At 41.5% G+C, this 24,337-nt stretch overlaps 1 protein-coding gene across 1 annotated transcript; it reads right to left on the reverse strand.

The window, feature by feature from the left end:
• Positions 1–612: 612 nt before the first annotated feature.
• On the reverse strand, positions 613–23,562 carry LOC137361853 (scavenger receptor cysteine-rich type 1 protein M130-like). The gene is made up of 6 exons (XM_068026456.1): positions 23,514–23,562; positions 15,164–15,196; positions 13,999–14,313; positions 9,332–9,643; positions 777–1,017; positions 613–628 (listed from the first exon to the last, which is right to left on the reverse strand). Exons 1-6 carry the CDS (start codon positions 23,557–23,559, stop codon positions 613–615), a joined length of 963 nt encoding a protein of 320 aa, XP_067882557.1. The 5' UTR covers positions 23,560–23,562.
• Between the last annotated feature and the right edge of the window lie 775 nt (positions 23,563–24,337).

The following is a 24,337-nucleotide window of genomic DNA, read 5'->3' on the forward strand; positions in this document are numbered from 1 at the left end:
ATTACCTATATTTTAAATTGTGAAACGTGGGAGCAATTTGCGTTGAGCAATGTCTCACGTACAGCGATCAGATAACAGAGCAGATAATCTGTTATAACAGGGCGCGGGTTGAGGGATAACTGGGAGAATTGTAATTCACATCAAGTTTGTGAAATAATCAAAGACATGGCATATTGGTGAAATAACGAGTTACTTCACTCGCTGTCATTTTAATGCACTTGATGCAATAGAAATTAAAATTTATCTCATGTTATTTAGCTGGAAACAAGTTCACAGTGTTTTCTATTGTACAGCTGATCTTTGCAGAGACTTCCATGATAATTCATATTTGAACGGCCAACATTGATCACAGTTTCAATGCTCGAGCAACATTTCTATGCTATGGCAGTGGTCCTGGGAGCAAATTGCTGATTCTATGCCCCTTGAATAATGCCCTAGATTTACCACAAAAGAGATATTATATGAGCGATTAGTACTAATCATGAGACATTGTATGTATTCAATGTTTACTAGAGTGAAGCTCTTTGATTCATTTGTAATTTAATTTAGACACTTAAACCCACAAGCATATCTCGGAATCTTAGTGTCAAAGGAAGCATGGGATCAGCAAAACTAGTGAATCAGCGACCTGTGGAAATAGTCAATGATGCTTGACAGCAGAACAGTTGGTGTATTTCAGTTCAATTGACTGAGATGACTCACCCGTACAGATGACACTGGCGTCATTTTCATGTGAGCAGCTAAACTGATCCCAGGATGAAACAGGACACTCCCACAATCGCGTCTCATTCCCCCGACACCTGTAAATTTCCATCCACACTGGACCATCTCCCTTTCCAAAGTGAGCTCCTCCCGGTATTGAGGTTACTGTCCCACACTGAAGGTGCTCACAGACCACGTTGGCGTCTTCCAAATCAAAGTAAACGTCACACACCGTCCCCCACTGGTCTCCATGTAGCACCTCCACCCGGCCTGAGCATCTGTTCGTCCCATCAACCAATCGAGGTCCATGTTTCCCTGTATTGGAAACAAATACAGATCCAAATAATTTATAAATCATCCTCTGCATAGAAACAGCAAAATAGAAAATGGGTATAACAGTTGAATCTTATGTACACGATTATCTATCCATACTTTACACAAATTATCTATCAAAAAACAATTAGAATTACCACAGCAACACAAAAGCAAAATACTGCGGATGTTGGAAATCTGAAATATAACAGAAAATGCTGGAAATACTGAGCAGGGCTCGCAGCATCTGTGGAGAGATCAAGAGAGTTATGTTTTACGTCTGTGTCCTTTCATCATAATAATTACTAAAGGACCTCTTTATGAAGTTGGCTGAACACTCAAAAATTAACACCTCTTGTTGCAAATGCTAATCGATTGTTGGTCTTTATCTCTTGGATTTTGGAATATAAAGATGATGGATTTGATGTTTCTGTTGTATCTGTTGTCACTTTTGGGTACTGCACTTCATAAAACCATTGCCTTTGGAGGTGGTTAAGGACAGAGTCACGAGAATGGCAACAATGCTTAAAGCGTTACATTATGAAGACAAGTTTCATAAACATTGTTTGTAGTAGCTTTAGTTTAGAAGGATTACAGCTTATCTAGTTGATGTGTTTAAAATGTTTAAGTGGTTTGATAGATGAGCGATAGAAGATCTGAAGAACAAATACAGAACAAGCTCATTTGGGAGCTGCTTTTCTTCATGAGGGATGTGGACATCTCTGGCAGAGGTGGCAGTTATTGCTCAACTTTATTTGCCCTTGAAACCGGTGTCAGGACCGTCCTCTTGAACTGCAATTGCCTGCATGGGGAATGTTCTTCTGCAATTCAGTAAGGTAGTTAGAGTTAAGGCAAAGTGTGCAAGCATAGACTGTACCTTTAGGTGCATGTGTTGCAACCAGAGTGGGAAGTTTGGAATTTGGTGATTAGTGGCTAAGACTGAAATCTAGCCTTAACATTTAGCGTTTCGCTTGTAATTAAAAACCAAACTGCAAGGCAGTTCATTGTTAGCAGTTAACAGTGCAAGTCAGGTTAGCAGTAAGCAGTCAATCAGCTGTGCTTGTCCGAACTGGGGTAATTACTGTCAGCTGGAAACTGTCTAAACTGTTGCATCTTGAATGTGCCTCAAAAGGCATATAATACTGGACGTCATTGCAAGAGGATTTGAGTAAAGGAGCAATGTCTTACTGCACCTATACAGGGCTTTGGTGAGACCTCACCTGGAGTATTGTGTGCAGTTTTGGTCTCCTTATCTGAGGAATGATGCCCTTGTCATGAAGAGAGTGCAAATAAGATTTACAAGGCTAATTCCTGGGATGGCAGGATTCACGTATGAGGAGAGATCGGATCGACTCGGACTATATTCACTAGAGTTTAGAAGAATGAGAGAGGTACTCAGAGAAACCTATAAGACTGGAACATTACTAGACTGGCTAGATACAGGGAGGATGTTCCCGATGGCTGGAGAGTCCAAAACCACGGGTCACAGTCTCCGGATACGGAGTATGCTATTTAGAACCGAGATGAGGAGAAATGTCTTCACTCAGAAGGTGGTGAACCTGCGGAATTCTCTACTACAGAAGGCAGTGGAGGCCAGATCTCTAAATATATTCAAGAAGGATATAGATATCTTTCTTAATACCAAAGGAATCAATCGATATGGGGAAAAACGGGAACAGAGTACTGAATTAGATGATAGGCCATGACTTTTTTTGAATGGTGGAGCAGGCTCCAAAGGGCTGTCTGGCCTACTCCTACTCCAATTATCTATGTTTCAATTTTCAACTTCTAGTAAGGCAGAGTGTAAACAATGATTGCAATTTTAACTGAATACATTATGAACATAGTGGGAAGTTAGAGTTTGCTAAGAGTAAGAATTCGGTTCAGAGTGGGAACAGGAGGTATTTTTTATTATTTCACAGGGGGTGGGACATTCGGGCTAGGACAGCATTTAGTACCCATCCCGAACTGCCCTTGCAAAGATGGTGGTGAGCCGCTTTCTTACACCACTGCAGTGCATGCGCTTTCAGTGCACTCACATTGCTGTAAGGAAGGGACTTCCAGGATTTGACCCAGCGACAGTGAAGGACCAGTTATATAGTTCCAAATTAGGATGGTGTGTGCTTCGGAGGAGAACATGCAGATGGTGTTCCCATGCATCTGCTGTCCTCGTCCTTCTAGGTAGCAGAGAGTGAGCGTTCGGATGGCGGTGTTCTGTTGTGTCTGTTAAACTGGAGTCAGTGACTCGAGCCACCGGTTTAAAAGAGCGTCACAGCCAGCAGCAGCAGAGCCTATTGGAAGGGGCTGAGGGACAGACACCAGGCAAATAGAGGGAAAAACTCACTCAGTGAAGCAATTGTCAGGTCAGGGTGTGAGAGGGCGTGGGAAAGTTGTAAATACGTATTAAGTTAATTGATGAGTCCTTAGTGTTTCGGCGTTAGCTAACCAGTGAAATAGCGTTAAAGCTAAAATGCATCTACAAATAATTTTACCTCAAAAATAAAGACAGACTAAGTTCTGGATATTGGAATTTGTAGATAATGGAACTGCCGCGAGGGAACTTGTCTGTGGTAGATATCTCAACCTGGAATCTCTCTGGCTCAGGATCATAGAGCTGTTGTGGGAATTGGAGAAACGCCAACACATATGGCAGCAAGAAGAGTATTTGACAGTTTGCTGCAGATTTCAGTCACACCTTGTAGAGAGCTGCAGGATCAGAATGAGGTTGTTGCAGCTTATAGTGCACAGTAATGGAAATCCAGATGTAATGGAGAACGAGGATATACAGAAGTGAACAGGAACAAAGTCCTGGCTATTTGTGAGGATAAGGATGAAGACTGTCAGAAGGACAGCCAGAATGTTGACCGTGATACCTTGGAATAGGAAGCTGTTCAAAAGGAGGAGGAGTGGAGCATAATGTGATACTTTTAAGTGATTCAATAATTCGGGCATTAAGAGTTCCACACAGTATTTTCCCAACTTGTGCGAAGTGCGGGTTATCTCAAATCAGATTGCAAGAATGGAGGGGAAATATCCAGTCGTTGTGGACCATGTAGGGATAAACAACATAGCAAAGAGTAAGCAAGAGGTTCTTTTCAGAGAGTACCAGGATCTGAAATATAAAATAAGTTCTCAAGGATTATAATCTCTGGATTATTATACAAGCCGCTTGCACTTTAGCATCAGAAAAATAAACGATCAGGGAGATGAACATGTGGTTGAAGGTTATGATGTTGGAAAGAGGTTTTACCTTTCATGGGACCCTGACACCTGTACTGGGATATTAAAGAACTATTCTGTTGGAATGTGTGGCACCTGAATCGGGTTGGGATCAGGGTCCCAGAATAAAGGATGAATAGGGTTGTTACAGGAACCTTAAACTAGTAAATCGGTGAGGGGAGGCTGGTGGGGGGCGGGGTGAGGGGGTAGAGCACAGTTGTAAATGTAGCATATCTAGGTGCTACAGGAAATGGAAAACTAAAACATGCAACATTTGAGTCAGACCATTTTACGGTTTTACATCACGTGCCTTTGCGCTGAAAACAGCAGTTGCTTTCTTGAAAAAGCAGTTGTTAGAAATACTGACAGACCGCAACGTTTTGGGCCGTGTACTCTGTCCATTGTCTGGAGAAATAATTGTAATTGGTGGAAGCTGTCTGTTTATATGTAGTGCAGAACGGGAATGTGGGCAGGATCTGACTACTGTTAGGTTATTACATGTTCCTGTTCTGGCTGTTATTGGTCAGTTAATTATATTGCATGAGAGGTCAGTAGATGTCATTATTCTTGCTGCTGATTCGTCAGTTATTGTGCATTGTGGCAAGTCAATCCATGCTACTGTTCTGGTCGTGGTATGTTGGCTGCACAACAGGTGCTTGTGCGTTTCTCGAGGAGGGAAACCCTGATATTCACTAAGGAACAGGCCACTTTTAGGGGGAAGGTCTTGTGTTTATCGATCTCCATAGCTTCCCTGACGCAGTGAACGGCACAAGCCTGCCATCAAAGAAGCTCAACTCAATGACCACAGCATTGAATGGTCCAATTCCAAACTCAACCTCATCTATTATGGACTGGCTTGCAAGACACGGTAACATCATAAGTATAAAAGAGACCAAAAACATGCAAAAATGCAAAAAATAATGCACAGATCTTCGTGAATGGCAGAGATGCAATGAATAGCAAAGGATGACAAAACAGTTCGCAAGAGCTCCAAAGCTTTTACAATAACTTCAGAAATATATTGTCATTAAAAGCAATGTGGTCTCATTACGATGACAGTTGTGATATTATAAATGAAAATAAGGAAATGGCAGGAATTATGCAGAATTACTTTGCATCAGTATTTACATGCACACAACTTTTATTAAGGTTCTTTGTTGCCACAGTCGGCCAAATGCTGCCCTGACATTGAGGGCAGTCACTCTCATCTGGAATACAGCTATATCATACATGTTTGTAAAAAGGGTGTGATGAGGTCTGAAGCTGAGTGGTCCGAACAAACCCAAACTGAGCATCACTGAGCAGTTTATTGGTAAGTACTGCTTGATAACGCTGTAAACAACACCTTCCATCCCTTTGTTAATGATAGAGAGCAAACTGCTGGATCAGTAATTAGAAAATTGCAATTGTCACACTGCTATTTAAAGAAGGTTATCGAGTGAACCGAGGGAATTATAGACTGGTTAGCATAACAGCAGTTGTCAGGAAATTACTAGAGTATACATTTAAAGATGGAGTGTCTGATCACCTTGAAAAGTTACAGCTAATCAGAGAGAGCCAGCGTGGATTTGTAAAAGGTAGATCATGCCTGATGAACCTGATCAAATATTTTGTGGCGGTAACTGAAGTAGAGGACAGGGGAACCTCAATGGATGTTACTCAGATGAACTTCCAGAAAGCACTCAACAAAATCCCTCGTAACTGATTGTTGGCTAAAGTTGAAGCTCATAGAATTTAGGGGAAATTATTGACCTACTTAGGACGTTAGTTTAGTGGCAGGAGATAGACAGCAGGGATAATGGACAGATCATCTAACTGGCAGGCTGTGATGGCGCCGTCCCGCAGGAACCTCAACTATTCACCATATTTATTAATGGATTAGATGACTGGATAGAAAGCCACATATAATTGACATACTCAATATTGCCATTAAAAGAAACCATCAGCCATATTGTAATCATGTATACTTTAAGCATAAGTTTACAAAAAAAAAGATTCAGTGACTGTGAAAAACTATTTCAATATTGGTGAGTGTGAGGTGTCCAATTTGGACTTAAAAAGATTACAGTACTTTATAAATGGTGAAAAGCCGGATGCAGCACATTGAAAAGAGACTTCAGGATCATGGGTAAGTACAGGAACGAAAAGCAAAACAGCCAATGGAATGCTGTGCTTTTTATCTAGTGGAATGGAATACAAGGGGCGAGAAATGATGCTACAGCGAAAAAAAGAAAACAGGCCAGGCACCATCTGGTGTAATGTTCAGCTATGGGCAATATGCGTTGGGAAGGATATGTTGACCAGGGAGACTGTGCAGCATAAGAGATGCTAGAATGATTCATCGGCTTCAAATGTTTCTGTTTTTTATTCATTCACAAGATGTGGGTGTCGCAGGCAAGGTCAGCATTCGTTGTTCATGCCTCGAAACCTTTCACAACTGGGTGACTTGTTAGGCTATGTAAGAGGACAGTTAAGAGTCAACAACATTGCTGTGGGTCTCTTGTCACATGTAGGCCAGACCAGGTAACAATGGCAGATTTCATCCCCTAAGGATATGACTAAACAAGATTTTTTTTTAATGACAATCGACAATGGTTTCATGGTCACCATTACTGAGACTAGTTTTCAATTCCAGATTTATTAACTGACTTTAAATTGCACTGGCTGCGATGGTGGGAATTGCACCAGCGTCCCCAGAATTAGCCTGGGGCTCTGGATTGCTAGTCCAGTGACATTAACACCACGCCACTGCCTCACCTCACTATGAAGTAGGATTACACAAACTGTGGCTGGGTTCCCTGAAATTTGGAAGAGACTTGTCTTGATGTACAGAGAGATTTGGGTGTTCAGGTCCATTGTTCCCTGAAGGCGGCAACGCAGGTCAATATAGTGGTCAAGAAGGCATACGGCATGCTTTCCTTCATCGGACGGGGTATTGAGTACAAGAGTTAGCAGGTCATGTTACCGTTGTATCGGACTTTGGTTCGGCCACATTTGGAATACTGCGTGCAGTTCTGGTCGCCACATTACCAAAAGGATGTGGATGCTTCGGAGAGGGTGCAGAGGAGATTCACCAGGATGTTGCCTGGTATGGAGGGCGCTAGCTATGAAGAGAGATTGAGCAGATTAGGATTATTTTCATTAGAAAGACGGAGGTTGAGGGGGGACCTGATTGAGGTGTACAAAATCATGAGAGGCATAGACAGGTTGGATAGCAAGAAGCTTTTTCCCAGAGTGGGGGATTCAATTACAAGGCGTCACGAGTTCAAAGTGAAAGGGGAAAAGTTAAGGGGGGATATGCGTGGAATGTTCTTTACACAGAGGGTGGTGGGTGCCTGGAATGCGTTGCCAGCGGAGGTGGTAGACGCGGCACGATAGCGTCTTTCAAGATGTATCTGGACAGATACATGAATGGGCAGGAAGTAAAGAGATACAGACCCTTAGAAAATAGGCGTCATGTTTAGATAGAGGATCTGGATCGGCGCAGGCTTGGAGGGCCGAAGGGCCTGTTCCTGTGCTGTAATTTTCTTTGCTCTTTGTTCTTTGTTTTCACATTCCCAGCCTATCTCTTCCAGCTGCTGAAAAGTCTTTGGCAATTCTGCAGGTGAGCTACTTGCCACAGAATGCCGATCATCTGACCTGCTCCACTCGCCACTACATTATGGTAAATGGTCTAGTTCAGTTTCTTGTCAATGACAACACTCAGGAGGACTTGATGATGGTAGTAAATTCACTGATTATAATAGCTAGGGGAGATGTTATTGTCTCTCTTGTTGGAAATAGTCATTACCTGACATGGAGGTGGTGAGTATGTTACTTTCTGCCCATTTGCCCAAGTCTAAATAATGTCCTGATCTTGATGGAAGTGGGCAGGAACTGTTTCTTAATCCGAGGAATTGTGAAGGGAACTAAAGTCCATGCAATTACCAGCTAAAAGCCCAACTTCGGACATTTTGATGGTGGGAAGGTAACTGACCAAGCACCAGAAGTTACTTGGGCCTCAGAGAACAATTAGAAAACACATTTTTCTATAAAAACCGTGGAAATCTGGAACATTCCCGAAAGTAAAGAGCGGTGGATGTAACATTTAATCTAAATTTTCAGGACTAATATTGATACATTTTTGTTAGCTCTGTGTATCAAAGAATCCGGTTCAAAGCGAGGTAAAGAGACTTGAAGAAAATATCATCTATGATATAACTGAATGATCGAACATGCTAGTGCAACTGAAAGCTGTGTACTGATAATGTGGATATGTGTCCGATCCTGTCATATTTAGCGGGTAAAATACACACATTCTATAAAATAACTTTGTAATCTTTCACTTCTGGCCTGATTGCACTGAGCAGTGCTAGAGTACAGCCGTTATTTTATACCCTGCCGTTCAGTAGGTGTTAACGTGGGCACAGTGGAGCAGTGGTTAGCATCACAGCTCCAGTGACCTGGGTTCAGATCTGGGTGCTGTCTGTGCGGAGTTTGCACGTTCTCCCTGTGACGGCGTGGGATTCTGCCACGTGCTCTGGTTTCCTCCCACAGTGAAAGACTTGCAGGTCGAAAGTAAGTTGACCATTGTAAATTAACCCTACTGTGGGTAGGTGCTTGGAGAATGATAGGTAATGTAGGATTAGGATAAATGGGTGGTTGTTGGTCGGCAGAGACTCGGTGGGCTGAAGGACCTGTTTCAGTGCTGTATGATAAGAATAATAACGTGGTCAGGGAGGGTCAGAAGGCTATTGTAATGTCGGATCATTCGTGGTGTTCAAATTAAAGTATCGAAATAGGCCAGTGCATATTCATTTAGTCAACTCCCAACTGTTGCAGCTAATATTCAATTCTAAATATACATTCGGTGCAGTGGTAAACAAACTTGTGAAAATTCTGCTTCTTGCAGAATAAATGTTAAGATTTAGAACCATCTTGTTTACGATTAATTGCGGATATTTTGTACCACGTTCCACCAAACCTATAGCAGTAATAGTAAACTATAATGACTAGTTTAGATATGAACCTTTCAGACAGATTCATGGGAATGCCACCTTCTTCAGTTTTCCAAATATTAAGCAGGATGTTGACTGCTTTTCAGTAAGTCTGTACTCACCGGAACAGATTACACTGGCATCGTTCCTGTGGCTGCACTCCTGGGTTCTTTGAAAAAGACGGCAGTCCAATAAACTGGACTCGTTTCCAGTGCACTCAAAGATATCAGTCAGTACGAGCCCAGTGCCCTCTCCAAAATGGGCATATCTTGGCACAGACACGGCGACTCCACACTGAAGCTGACTACAGACCACATTGGCATCTTTCAAATCCCAGTCAAGGTCACACACTGTTCCCCAGGTTTCACCGTACTGGATCTCCAGTCTGCCTGAGCATGGGGAGTCTCCGGATGTTAGTCGAGGAGATCTGTGATCTGAATAAGCATATTATATCAAAATTAGCATAATACGTTAATAATCACAATAATACAAATATTTATATTTCAATACGCATCTGATTAATCACAGATCTGGCAACAGTCGTTCTCAGATTCTGTTCAAAACTGATTATGCTGGATTTCCTGTATCACTACTGCTTATAATGTGACAGGACTATAATGTTTAAAATGTTCCTTTATTTATTTACAACTTACCCAGTCTCCGTCACTGCAACTGAGAAACATGCACTGTATCAGCAGTTAGAACTGGGCAAGAAGTATTGTGTGACAAGAACTGGTGCTAGGAGTAATGTTGTTCATATTTAACATAAATGATTTCGACTCAAAAAAGGGACGTACAATTGTAATATTCACTAATGACATCTACTTGGAGCAATAGTTAATACAAAGGCAGATTGTGAGAAAAATACTTTACATTAAATGTACACTTACACATTTGGGTTGGAAGACTGAGAACCCATATTACTTGGACAATGATACTGTAAATTGTGTCGAGGAGCAATGGGACTCAGGGGTACAGATATAAAAATCAATAAAATAGCAACACAGGTTAACAAAGCTCTTGAAAATACAAAACAAATTGAGGTTTATCTATGAGAGATACGTTGAAAGGAGAGTCACACCCAGCACAAGGAAAGATTTGGTGTTCCGAAGAAGGGTCACTGACCCGAGGCGTTGACTGTGCTTCTCTTTCCACAGATGCTGCCAGACCTGCTGGGTGAATCCAGCATTTCTTGTTTTTGTTAAAGATTTGGTGTTTATTGGGAGTAGGTTGATTGGGTGCTAACTGGTCACTGTTTCCCTACTTATCTGGGCAGTGAGCAACTTTACACCATATCCGTTGAATGCTAGTGCTGTAACTGCTGTAACTATACTGGATCAGCTTGGCTGGAGTTGTCGCTAGTTTTAGAGCACTGATCTGCAGCACTACAGCTGGAGTGTGATCGGGCTTTTGCTTTGTGCTGTGTGCTCAGCCGCTTCTTAATCTTCGGAATGGACCAAACAATGGAACGCATTTGCACAGCGCTAACCCATTGACATGAATTGTCAAACAATACTTCTTACCTTTTGTGAGTCTGAATAACTACCTTTAACACACTTTGTTGACTGTTTTGTAGCCAGTTTGCTACAGTCTGTCATGATCACACTTCAAAGCCCTTCGTATGCAATTAATTACCTTGAAACCACATTCACAGTTTGAAGTTTAAAACTGGACAGACAGTTTGACATCAACTAGATGCAGCAGTCAGCATATAATCATAGAATGTTTACAGCACAGAAGAAGGCCATTCAGCCCGTTGTTTCCATGCTAGTTATCTGTAAGAGCACCTCACTCGTCCTGGTGTTTGCAATTTTCTTGAGTTCCCCCTCCCTTCCATTTCCTGACTTAAAGCTAAAGCTGAGATGTTAATTTTATCCTCAATAGTGAAGACCGATGCCAAATATCTTCTCAATTAATCTGTCATCTCCTTATTTTTCATTATTAATTCCCCAGATTCACATTTTATAAGTTCAACGCTCACTTTGTTACCTCTTTTCTTTTTTTTAAATATATATATATATATATATATAAACTCTTACTATCTGTCCTTCTATATCTATCTGGCCTTCTCTCGTCCTCTAATGTTACCTGCCTTATCAATCTTTTAGTCATCATTAGCTTTTTATAAAATATTTTGTCCAATCTTTTGACCAGCCTCCCATCTTTGCGCAATTATTGGCTGTAAGTTTGATACGACCTTTGGCTGTTTTACTTAACCACGGATTACGGGACCCACTCTTGGAATGTTTCTAACTCATTGAAATAAGTGAAATTGTGTATTCTGAAATATTCCCTTAAATGTCTGCCATTGCATCTCTATGGACCTATCCCTTAACCTGATTTGCCAGTTCACTTTAGCTAGCTTTGCATTCATGTCCTTATAATTGCCCTAATTTAAGTTTAAATTGTTAGACTTGGTCCCACTCTTCTCTCCCTCAAACTGAATGTAAAATTCAATCATATCATGATCACTGCTACCAAGGGGCGCCTTAACTGTGAGGTTATTAATTATTCCTATCTCGTTGCACAATACCAGGTCGAGTATCGCCTACTCTCTGGTTGGCTCCACAAGGTATTGTTCCAAGAAAGTATCTCGAAAATATTCTATGCATTCCTCATCTAGGCTACCTCTGCCCATCCGATTTTTCCAGTCCATATGTAGGTGAAAATACCACCCCCCTCCCCCCCAACATAATTATCACTGCACCTTTCTGATAAGCTGCCATTATTTATTACTTTATACCCCGGACAACAGTGTGGTTAATGTTAGGCGGCCTGTGCATCACTTCTTACAAGTGACTTCTTGCCTTTATGATTTTTCATCTCTACCCGAACAGATTCTACATCCTGGTCTCCTGAACTTCGGTCATCCCTCTCTGTTGCGCCAATACCGTCATTAATTAACAGAGCTAGCCCTGCACCTATTCCTGGCTTCCTGTCCTTCCTAAATGCCATGTATCCTTCAATATTCAGGTCCCAGTCTATATATATAAAAATGACCCGGACCTTGGTTCACAGGCACAATTTCAAAGTTTGCAGATGATACAAAACTTGGAAGCATTGTGAACTGTGAGGAGGATAGTGCAGATCTTCAAAAGGACATTGACAAGTTGGTGGAATTGGCAGGCAGTTGGTGGATGAAGTTCAATGCAGAGAAATGCGAAGTGATTCATTTTAGTCGGAAGAACATGGAGATAAAATATAAAATGAAGGGTTCAATTCTAAAGGGGTTACAGGAGTTTAATAGTGCATAAGTCATTGACGGTGGCAGGCCAGGTTGAGATAGCGTTTAATAAAGCATACACTGTCCTGGGCTTTATTAAAAGATGCATAGAATACAAAAGCAAGGAATTAAGTTGAACTTGTATAAGACACTGGTTCGGCATCAGCTGGAGTATTGTGTCCAGTTCTGGGCGCCGCAGTTGATGAAAGATGTGAGGGCATTGGAGAGAGTACAGAGACGTTTCATGAGAATGGTTCCAGGGATGAGGAATTTCAGTTATGATGATAGATTGGAAAAGTTAGGACTGTTTTCCTTGGAGAAGAGAAGGCTGAGAGGTGATTTGATAGAGGTATTCAAAATAATGAGGGTCCTGGACAGAGTAGATGGAGAGAAATTGTTTACACTCGTGAAAGGACCGAGAAGGAGAGGGTACAGATTTAATGCATTTGGTAAAAAAAGCGAAAGTGATATGAGGAAAATCTTTTTTTCATGCAGCGCATATTTAAGATTGGGAATGTTTGTCTGAGAACGTGGTGGAGGCTGGTTCAATTGAAGCATTCAAAAGGGCATTAGACAGTTATATAAAAGGGAAGAATGTGCAGAGTTATGGAGAGAAGGCAGGGGAATGGAACTGAGCGAATTTCTCTTTCAGAGAGCCCATGCAGGCATGATGGGCCGAATAGCCCCCTTCTGTACTGTAACAGTTCAGTGATTCTGTGATATTGCCTCTCCTCCTTGTTCCAACCAGAATGTATCAGTTCCCACTTCTCTGCATTCAATTTCATCTGCCACCTGTCCGCCCATTTCACACGCCTTTCTTTGTCTTCTTGAAGTCTATCACTATCCTCCTGACAGTAACTGGTCAGGATTTCAGGAAAACCCGGCGCTTTTCTTCCAATAGTTCAACTGTGTTGAGTTTAATCGTTGCAACTGCTTCCTGAACTATCTGAGCTCCTTTGTTTAATATTCTGTGCATTTCACTTTCTCAATATTTGCCAAAATGTAAATGGCAATGCGCAGGCAGCGGTGGGATCTTACTGTGCAGTTTCCTCTTGAGGTTCCCATAATAACTGCCTGCCATTACTTCGGCTCCCCGAGGCTGAGAAACCTGCTTCCCTCCCTCCCTTTTGTCCCCAGTCTCAGCTTCACAATCTGTGTGATGGATCAGATCTGAGGCCAAGCTCTCACTGCAGGTGGACAGCCGGGCTGACAGTGCATGCCCGGTAGCGGCTGTTGGGTTGATGAATGGCGAGTTGGATTGAGATTGTGACATTTCCAGCCGTTCAGATCATTGACTGCGGATTTAGGGAAAATCTCAATGGAAACTGCTCAGTCTGTATTGTAAATGTGCTGAGTATCAGGTATTTGCTGCTCCCGGTGGAGAATGTTTATTAAATGTAATGCTAATGATATAATTATAAACAGTGATACTAATATTAACAATAATTCTAACCGCAGATTACTGGAATTATTATCATCTGACTTTCCGGGTACGGACCATCCTGATTTGTTTTACTTTCACTTCTTCACCGTGGCGGAAGATGAGAGACTGAGAAAGATTTTTACCTGAGCAGATGACGCCGGCATCGTTGGAGTGTGAGTTGGAATAGTGACTCCATTGAGCTGACTTACAGTCTCGCAGAGTGGCCTCGGTCCCGCTGCACTTTACATTATACGTCACAATGGGTCCGGAGCCTTCCCCAAAGAGAGCCCGGCGCGGTGCAGAGACCGCGGTCCCGCAGCCCAGCTCCCGACAGACAACAGCAGCATCCGACAGGTCCCAGAGATTGTCATGCACAGTCCCCCACTGTCCCCTGTAGTGAATCTCCACTCTCCCAGCGCACCGACTGCCCCCATTCACCAGTCTCAGCTTCGCCATCTCTGTAAAATATCAGAAATATCATCAAGCAGTTACCGTGTGTTAAACCCACAGGTTCCCAGCGCACAGACCCTCCCCATTCACCAGGTATGAATTGACAGGAATATCAGTCTGCACTCAGAACACTAATAAAAATCGGAGTATATATTACACACGAAAAAAGGAAAGGGAAATACTAATACACGGTGCAAACGAGCAGGAAACCAGGAGACAGCCAGATATTCCCACCAACACAGCGGCTCCAATGAGAACTGGATGGGGACAGGCTCAGAATAGTTCTAACCTGCAGAAGTGGGGAGATGGGCGTGGCTGTAATGATCACATGTTTACGTGCTCAGAACTCATTGGACGAACACAGTGAGACACCAGCACCAGGAAAGAGCAGAGGAAATTTCACCCGCACCCAGTACAGCCAATGAAGACAGGGCTGGATGGTGATGTGATCTTGATGTCAACGCAGATTGGTTAGCTGGACCTTTGGACCGGCAGCAGTGTCAGTGGAGCTGATCCTTCACACTTTGCATTTAGAGACCCTCAGTTATTGTCCTTCTGCATGAAGACAGCAGTCATCTCTCAGCTAGGTAACAGTGTCAGTGGAGCTGATCCTTCACACTCTGCTCTTCAGAGACCCTCAGTTGTTGTCCCTCTGCATGAAGGCAGCACTCATCTCTCAGCTAAAATTAAAGATCTTTAGTCACAGTATGAGGGACACCCTCCCTTTCTGACTCTCAACTGGGCAGCGGGTTAATCCGTGATCAAAGAAAATGCTGAGATTGTTGCCCAAGCTTAATATTTAATGGGATGGATTAGAGCAGAGAGAGAGCAGATAGTGTGAAAATAAAGGGCGATTACCTGACGGGTCAGCCTTACTGTTCCCAGGTCTGCCTGAAATGAGAAGTTAACAATTAGAGTTCACTTGGGCAAGAAATGAATGAAACTGTCAGAAAGAAAAAACACAAATACAACTAACTGCAGGGTCATTATTCCCGTGCCTTGCAGAAGAAATTATATCGGGATCTGTGATTTCATTCCTTAAAACAGAAAATACAGTTTCTGCAACACATTAATATTGGTAATGGGATAAAATATATCCAGAATTGTTTTCACATATACACACACTGACATCCGGATACACTCTCTCCTTGTGCTGATGGTGGGTGGGCTGCATGTATTCCCAGTGTGAAGATGCTCTGAGAAGGCGATGGTGATGGTCCTCTCCATGACAGAATCTTACAATGAAACAGCACAGAGGGAAGCCATTCGGCCCATGGTGCCTCTTCGTAAGAGCTGTCTAATTAGTGCCACTCCCATTCCCAATCGCCCTGTAAATTTGTGCTGATGGTGCTCTGATCATTGATGACTCGTATGTAGATGCCCTGAGAAGAGGGTGGTGATGGACACACTTTAAAACCCGCTGGTGATGGCACTCTCAGTGAATTCAGCTTTCCGATCGAAAGTTCGAGAAGGGATGGCAACACAAATTAAAGATTTTCCGATCCTGTGGTAGATTTCAATGCCTTTCAACTTACTGCAAATTCTTCCACCTGTAACTTTCAAAGTTTCTGTAAACGTGTAATTCGGCTATTCTGCCGTTCAATAAATTATATTGCTTCCTCAAACGAAACAAAACACGATTAACGGTCTGTCAGCCTGCTGACTCCGTGCTGACTGTTTCTTACTAAGCTCCTGCAGTTCTGATTCTCTTGTAACCTGCCATCACCGACGTGCCCTGTTCTTTTACCCATTAATGATGTTCGATCAATGGTCCTCCCGTTTACTGGTTAAGCGTTTCTGCTTTTCAAAAATTCAGTCACTCGGTTGATCTGAACCCAATCCCCCTGATCACAATGTGTCTCACAGATCTCCAGGTGTTCTTCTATTCTCAACATTATATACTACAGACGGTGTGTTGACCTGATCCCAATCCCCCTGATCACAATGTGTCTCACAGATCTCCAGGTGTTTTTTCTATTCTCAACATTATATACTACAGACGGTGTGTTGACCTGATCCCAATCCCCCTGATCACAATGTGTCTCACAGATCTCCAGGTGTTTTTCTATTCGCAACATGGGGTGGCACAGTGGCGCAGTGCTTTGCACTGCAGCCTCACGGCTCCAGCAACCCGGGTTCAATTCTGGGTACAACCTGTGTGGCGTTTGCAAGTTCTCCCTGTGTCTGTGTGGGTTTTCTTCGGGTGCTCCGGTTTCCTGCCAAAAGACTTGCAGGTTGGTAGGTAAAGTGACCATTATAAATTGCCCGTAGGAAAAGTAGGTGATAGGGGAATGTAGGGACAGTTGAGGATGTGGTAGGAATATGGGAGTATTGTAGGATTAGTATAAATGGGTGGTTGATGGTCGGCACAGACTCGGTGGGCCGAAGGGCCTGTTTCAGGGCTGTAGCTCTAAACTAAACTAAACATTATATACTGCAGACGGTGTGTTGACCTGCTCCTCAACTCACTGGTGAAATTATATCTCCCATGCATTATTGTCTCTTTGCATACTCTGGTGATATATTATAGACAACGGGACACCGATTCCTGTCCTCAGCTGTGCTTCCCGAGTAATTTTGAATGTGTTACTGCTTCCCAACTATATCTCACTGGTCTCTTAATGATCCTAATTCTGGAATGTAAAGAGTGTGTGACTTCCTCCCAGTCCTGGAGCCTTAGCATTCCTACTAACTTTCCCTGATAATAGTCAGTTCCCACTAATTCCCCTTTTCCAGTGACCCAATGACAGATGCGGGGGGGAGGGGGGTGGAATAATCTTTCAGTATTTACTGAAAAAACGGTTCCAGTCTCAGTGTTTCTGCAGAGTCCGTGAATCTTCTTCAATTCACGCAGTCATTTCCCCTACTCTTCATGCATTTATCATTTCAGCCTGTAACCATCCATGTCACGTGGGATTTTTTTCTCCAGATAATCCAGTGGTTCAAGGAGAAAGCCCACGAACACCCTCTTAGATAAACTAGGGATAGACAATACATGGGTGGAGGACAACATCGCCAACATGACGAAAGTGGTTCAAGAAAACACCCCGCCATCCTGTCTGGCTAACTCGGGTTGTTCAGTAAATTCTGTCTGGCCAGCGAGCTCATATCCCAAAAATGAATCTAAATAATTATAACCGAGATTCTCATACTTGTCTAATCGGCAAGTTTATCTCTTACTGTCTCAGAGAAATGTTCAGTCAATTCCCTTTCTCAATCATTACTATTTTTCCATTTATCTACACTACTCCTCATTTTTGCTGATTCCTCCACTTTGCTCTCAGATCCCTCCTCGCAGTTTCTAACTGCTCTCATTAATATTCTTGAAAAAGTTTGAATGCATTTCTGTGTATGTTTTTCAAATCCCCGATATATGCAGCGAAAATACCCACTATTCCAAAACTCTTCTGGTCGGCCTCCAACCCCAGGTAAACTTCCACTGATCTAAAACTCTGCTGCTGTTATCCTGGCATGGAAAGACCCGCTGTCACTGACTTTTGGATCCCAACGCCTTAGATTTCAGTGTTTGCACCGTTACCTTCCTGATGTTTAGACTAATGGGTTTGGTGCAAAACTGTTAAGTTATTTTAACATTTTATACATAAGTTAACGTACTATTGTACCGTATTACTACAAACAGTAGTATAGAAATATTAATAATAAATAACAATAAACTCAAAGGAGGTTAACTGAAACGGGACAAACGTGGGATATTCAAAGCCCAGAATTTAAACTCTTGAATGAGTTACAAAACCAGGGACAGCGGTGGTTTAGGGGATACAAAATACAGATAATGCAGAGAGTTTATGAGTTAATGCTTCGAATGGCAGATTATTAGGTGGGTCAAAATTCTAAATAATTATATTATATCAAACTATTTTAGGTCCAATTTGAACTACTTCCACAATTAAATGAGCTCTTGTGGATTTCAGAAGCAAATTAATTGATAGAATTATAGTTATTTTAGATTACACTCACAAGTAAAGCACCGGACAGAAGGAACTCATATCAAACAATCCGGATTCTGTGTGTCAATACCATTATCAGTAACGTTTAGCCATCTATCTCCATAACACATCAACTAGTGTCTGAAGAAACGTTACCACGGTTCGAAATAACCAAAGACGCATCGAACATTTAAAGTACCGAGACAAATTGTTCTGGGCACTGTCTATTGAATTGAAATATGCAAACAAATTCAGGGTTTGTTCCACAGGTGACCAGAGTATGGCACATGTAGAAGGACAGTAAAGAATTTAATAGGAGTAGGATTAGGCCATACTGCCTACCCAGACTACTCCGCCATTCAATAAGATCATGAATGATCTAATGCCCCGGATCAACTTTCCCACCTTTTCCCAGAGATTGGGAAACAACTCCGGATCTTTCATTAAACACTGCATCACACCATCTAGAAAGTATGGGACATGTGGAAAGAGATTCAGAAATACGTCTGGAAATTAAATACTACATCAAATGTATGAATCATGTAGAAAGAGAATGAGAAACACTAATTATTACACAACACCGTGCATATAAATGTATGAAATAGAAATCATGATTTAATGTCAAAAGACATAGTTTTGAAGATTGTCGGTGACGAAATAAAATTGTTCATCCGCAAAATCCCCTGAAAACAGCAGCATAATTTCTGGAGGGCATAATCGATAACACTATTAATAATCAGTACAAATGAAGCAATATGGATTCCACCTCCAGCTAATATATTATACAATATTTATTGTCCTTTCTGAATATCCCAAATGCTGTACAAACTATTTAATCTAATTCTCTCCAGCACATGGCACTTCACTGAGAAATTCCGGGGACACAAATCTCAATGTGGGATGAGTCGACCGGATGCAGATCCCGGTATTCTACAGTTATGACTCCCATACACTCGATTGTAACACTGACTACTTTCTACTTTCAGAAGACTCCATTTTAAACGTCTGATTAGAATTTTAACTCCAGTCTGCTGCGTCCGTACGAGAGCCATAGGAAACAATAAAACACCAACTCTCGCCGCATTTCTGTTCGATTTTGGTAATGAAACAAAATTTAACTCATATTTCCTCTGGAAATGCAATTAAATATTAATCAGATGACAAATATTGGATCCGCTTTTGCTTTTTGCGACAAAAATGGATCACAGTTCCTTATTTGAATTTGATGAACTTAAAATCAAACAGGACAGAATGTATTCAATGACAAATTTATAAATAAAGGAAACTGTTTCAATATTCACTTGTACGATTTCAATAAATAACAAATCAAAACAAATATGCACATTCCCTAGAAATTGATTTTGATCTGGGGCCAATAGCTATAAAAAAGATTCAGGGGGTCAGATAGATTTCATACTTTCTCTCTGTTCTATGGCTTGCAGAAAATATTCTTAAATTACCCTCAGAATCAGAATTTTAGAATACAATCCCTTTTACAAAACCAAAAGATAATTAATCATGGAAGTCTGTAATAACATTAAGGGAGCGTTTCCCTGTCGTGAATCAGCATTTGCTGTCGATTGACATTAACAAATGTAACCAAACCCGCACTGGAAACAGTGAAAAACTGAATCGAATCATTGACCGAAAAACTGCGCAAAAATATCGAGCAGGTGGAAGGAGACTATTCATGATATCTCATTAAACACTTCACGATGCTTTACATAAAAGGAGCATGTGGAAGGAGACTTTGTCATATTAATTATTACTTGACGCTGTTCATATGAATATGTGAAATAAGTTGAGAATTTATAATACAAAGTTCTAAAGTTCAAGGTCATCATTAAGTAAACAATAACAAATGGAAAATCGTCCGGAGATTTTGGAATATTCATTAACATTATCTTTGGGAATGGCACTTCACAATGACAGTAATAACTAATGCTAATTGAAATAATATTGGTTCTGCCTACAGTTAATACATTATACAATATTTATAGATCATGTACAACACTCGAACGTGGAACAAACTATTTAAATCATTTCAGTTCCACTCAGTATATCACACAGGGTCAGACAGCACTTCTACTATGAAATAACTGGGACAGAAATGCCCGCGTGGCTTCGGTCAGCAGTAGATTTAGCTTTGACTGCTGTTCTATAATCCCTGCATTACCACCGAACCCAAACCCCGAGACCTTCTATTCTCACTGTGATCACTTTCTACTGCTGGATTGCTGTGTTTAAATAATTTGTTTAGAATTTCAACTTCAGTCAGTTGTGTTGGGACGAGAGCCGCAGAGGAGCAAATAAAACAAATTGCCACCGTATTTGTTTTCAATTTTGCAATTAAATCAAAGTTTTGCACATGTCCCACCTGGCAATTTAGAAGACGTGTCAATCAGATGCAAGATATTATAAAAACAATGTTTTCTGAGGGCGAAAGAATGGATAATTGTTCCCTGAAGGTTGCTACCCAGGTTAATAGGGCTGTTAAGAAGGCATATGGTGTGTTAGCTTTTATTAGTAGGGGGGTCTAGTTTCGGAGCCAGGATGTCCTGCTGCAGCTGTACAAAACTCTGGTGAGACCGCACCTGGAGTATTGCGTGCAGTTCTGGTCACTGCATTATAGGAAGGATGTGGAAGCTATGGAAAGGGTGCAGAGGAGATTTACCAGGATGTTGCCTGGTATGGAGGGAAGGTCTTACGAGGAAAGGCTGAGGGACTTGAGGTTGTTTTCGTTGGAGAGAAGGAGGAGGAGAGGTGACTTAATAGAGACATATAAGATAATCAGAGTGTTGGATAGGGTGGATAGTGAGAGCCTTTTTCCATGGATGGTGATGGCAAACACGAGGGGACATAGCTTTAAGTTGAGGGGTGATAGATATAGGACTGATGTCAGAGGTAGTTTCTTTACTCAGAGAGTAGTAAGGGCGTGGAACGCCCTGCCTGCAACAGTAGTAGACTCGCCAACTTTAAGGGCATTTAAGTGGTCATTGGATAGGCATATGGATGAAAATGGAATAGTGTAGGTCAGATGGTTTCACAGGTCGGCGCAACATCGAGGGCCGAAGGGCCTGTACTGCGCTGTAATGTTCTACTTTTAATTCTAATTTAATATTGATGGAATGTAAAATCAAACCAACAGCCCAAGATTCGTATTCAACGTGAATTCTACAAATGAGATAAACTATTTCAATATTCGCTTCATATGACAGCAATGAATCACAGTGTTTTTTGTCATAAAGCATGCCTGCTTTTCAAAAATGATTCTGAGCAACTAGCGATTGGAGAAACGGATACGGGGAGTCATGTGCAATTCATTGTTTATCTTTTCTGTGGCTTGAATACAATTTTCTTTAAATAATCCACAAAACAGGCTTTTACGATCCAATTAGTTAAAATTCACGGAAATACAATTCGTTAAACACATCAAGTATCTGATAACACTGGGACTAAGCTGGCCTGTCAGTAAACCAGTAAAGTTTGTAACAGACAGAGATTAATAAATGTAACCAAACACACACGGGAAATAGTGAGAAACAGAATGGAATCATCAATGGAATAAAACAACAAATATCGAGCCGTTGGAACAATCATAAAGAACAATATCGCTAATTCTTTACACACAACATGACACTGTGTGAAAATATGTGATTGGGAAAACTTAACTATCTTCAGGCACTGTACAAAAAAATGGAGGCAATAGAATAATTAATTTAATATAAAAGATACTAGTTTTGAAGATCATCACTAACTGATCAATAATACAGAGCAAATTCCCCAACGATTTAGGAACTTACAGTGACATCATTTTTTGCAGAGTGCTCTTGATAATTATACTAATCATGAAAACGAATTGAAAAATATTGGTTCCACCTCCAGTTGAGTGGTTATTATAGATTGAAGGTAACACTTCAACATTGAACAAATTACTTTAAAATATTTAGTTTCATGAACTGTATCACTAGGAGAGCAGACAACACTTGTGTTGAGAAACATCTGTTTCAGAAATGTGTGTGGCGGTTCATGGTGGCAGTAGATGTAGTTTTGACTGGTGATCTACACTCAGTGAGATAACTTACACCTGACTCTGATGCACTCTATTCAAACAAAGACGGCGCTCTTCTTCTATCAGACTCGCTTTAAATACTCAGATTAGAATTTCAATTCCAGCTGGCTGTGTCAGTATAAGAAACACAGGGGGAAATATAAAACAAACTCCCGCAGTCTTTGTGTTCGATACAAATTCAACTGGGAATTTAAAATACCTGTTAATTAGATGTAGAATATTCCAAACTCGTTTACTGTAACCAAAACAATATTACTGTCAGCAATAGCTCAATTGCTAGCACTCTCGCCTCTGAGTCAGGAGATGGTGGGTTCAAGTCTAATTCCAGAGACTTGAACACAGAATCTGGGCTGCCACTCCAATGCAGTACTGAGTGTGTGCTGCACTGCCCAAGTGCTTTCCATCGGAGGAGAAGTTAAACCGAGGCTCCGTCGGCCCTTTCAGGTGCACTATTTGGAGGAAGGGCAGGGGTATTATCCCCGGTGCTCTGGCGAATGTTGATCCCTCAATCAAGATTGTCACATACAAAAAAAGTATTCTGGTCATTATCACATTGCTGTTTGTCGGCGCTTGCTGTGTGTAAATTAGGAGCCACGTTTCCTATATTACAGTATGGACAACACTACAAAACAATATCGAATTGACAGCAAAGCCCTTTGGGACGTCCTGACGTCGTAAATTGCGCTATATAAGCGCAAGGCATGTTTATATAAATGGAGGTTTATTCCTATTTGTAGTTGAAAGAACTTAAAATTGAAACGTTCAATCCAAAATTTGTAGTAAATGAAACTGCGACAAATTATATTACACAGTTCCATTTCATACCATCCCAATGAATGACAACTGTAAATAAAATAGATCCGTTTTCCGTAAATTGATCCCGGACACTGACATATTCTATTCGAACAGCAAAGTTTCTCTTCTTCGAACAAACCCTGCTTAAATCGACCCATGAGATTTTCAATGCCTGTCGGCTCTGTACGAGCGGCTGGTAGAAGGCAATAAACAAGTGCCGATATTTCATTAAACACTACACAAGAAAATTAAAATGTCTAAAGCATTATTTACTTTCCACATCTCCTAAATGTGTTCTGTATTAAAGATGATAATTAGATTAATAATATACATCTTGTAATAATAATCAGTGTATCAGTAAATAACATAATGCATTCAATAATCTGTAACTTACAGTTCAAAAGCTGCAGTAGAGACAGGGTCAGGAAGGACCGCAGCATCGTTTTGGTGCCGGGTACAGCGATGAGAACAGAACATTAACCGAACGCTGTTCTCAGACGCTAAGAGCTCCTTCCAGCAGCTTCTGAAACTCTGGCTGTTGTGGAAATTAATTCTTTGACAGAGATTTCTGCAGAAACCAATGTTTCCTTCCAAATAACCAATAGATTTTGACTTGTGTGAACCGTGAATTACAGGATGGTAAAATAAACCAATGAGAAGAAATGTGACCATTAATGGATAAAATGAACCCAGGTTCCAACTACCAGCCTATCCTGCGAGGACAATGACGTGTGACAGTGTGAAAAGTAAATGAATCACTGATCTGGCGTCCAGATCATAGATTCATAGATGCACAGGAAAGGCCATTCGGCTACTTTAGTCAGAGTCGTCCCTTTGAAAGAGCTGTCTAATTTATTGTCACATATGCAGCTTTTTCTCGTAACCCTGCAAATTATTCCGTTGCACGCACTTGTTTAATTGTCATCATAAATTCCTCTGGAATCTGAATTCATCACTCCGTCGGGTCGTGCTTTCCAGATCTAAACAAGCCTTAGTGTGAAGAAATGTCTCTTCACTACCTTTCTAGTTATTCTGCCGGTTCTACAGACGGTCTCGGACCCAGGCCCATCTCTGGAACTGCAGAGAAGAGGTAGGTGAGGCAGCGTCACCAGAGCCAGTACGCATGGCCCCGGTGAGAGAGCCTGGGTGGTTTTCTTGTGGTGCAGGAGGAGGGAGGTCCCGGGGAATGAACTGGTTCCTGGTGAGGGTGCTCTGTGC

Source organism: Heterodontus francisci, unplaced genomic scaffold (assembly GCF_036365525.1).
Source record: "Heterodontus francisci isolate sHetFra1 unplaced genomic scaffold, sHetFra1.hap1 HAP1_SCAFFOLD_101_1, whole genome shotgun sequence".
In the NCBI taxonomy this organism is placed as follows: domain Eukaryota; kingdom Metazoa; phylum Chordata; class Chondrichthyes; order Heterodontiformes; family Heterodontidae; genus Heterodontus; species Heterodontus francisci.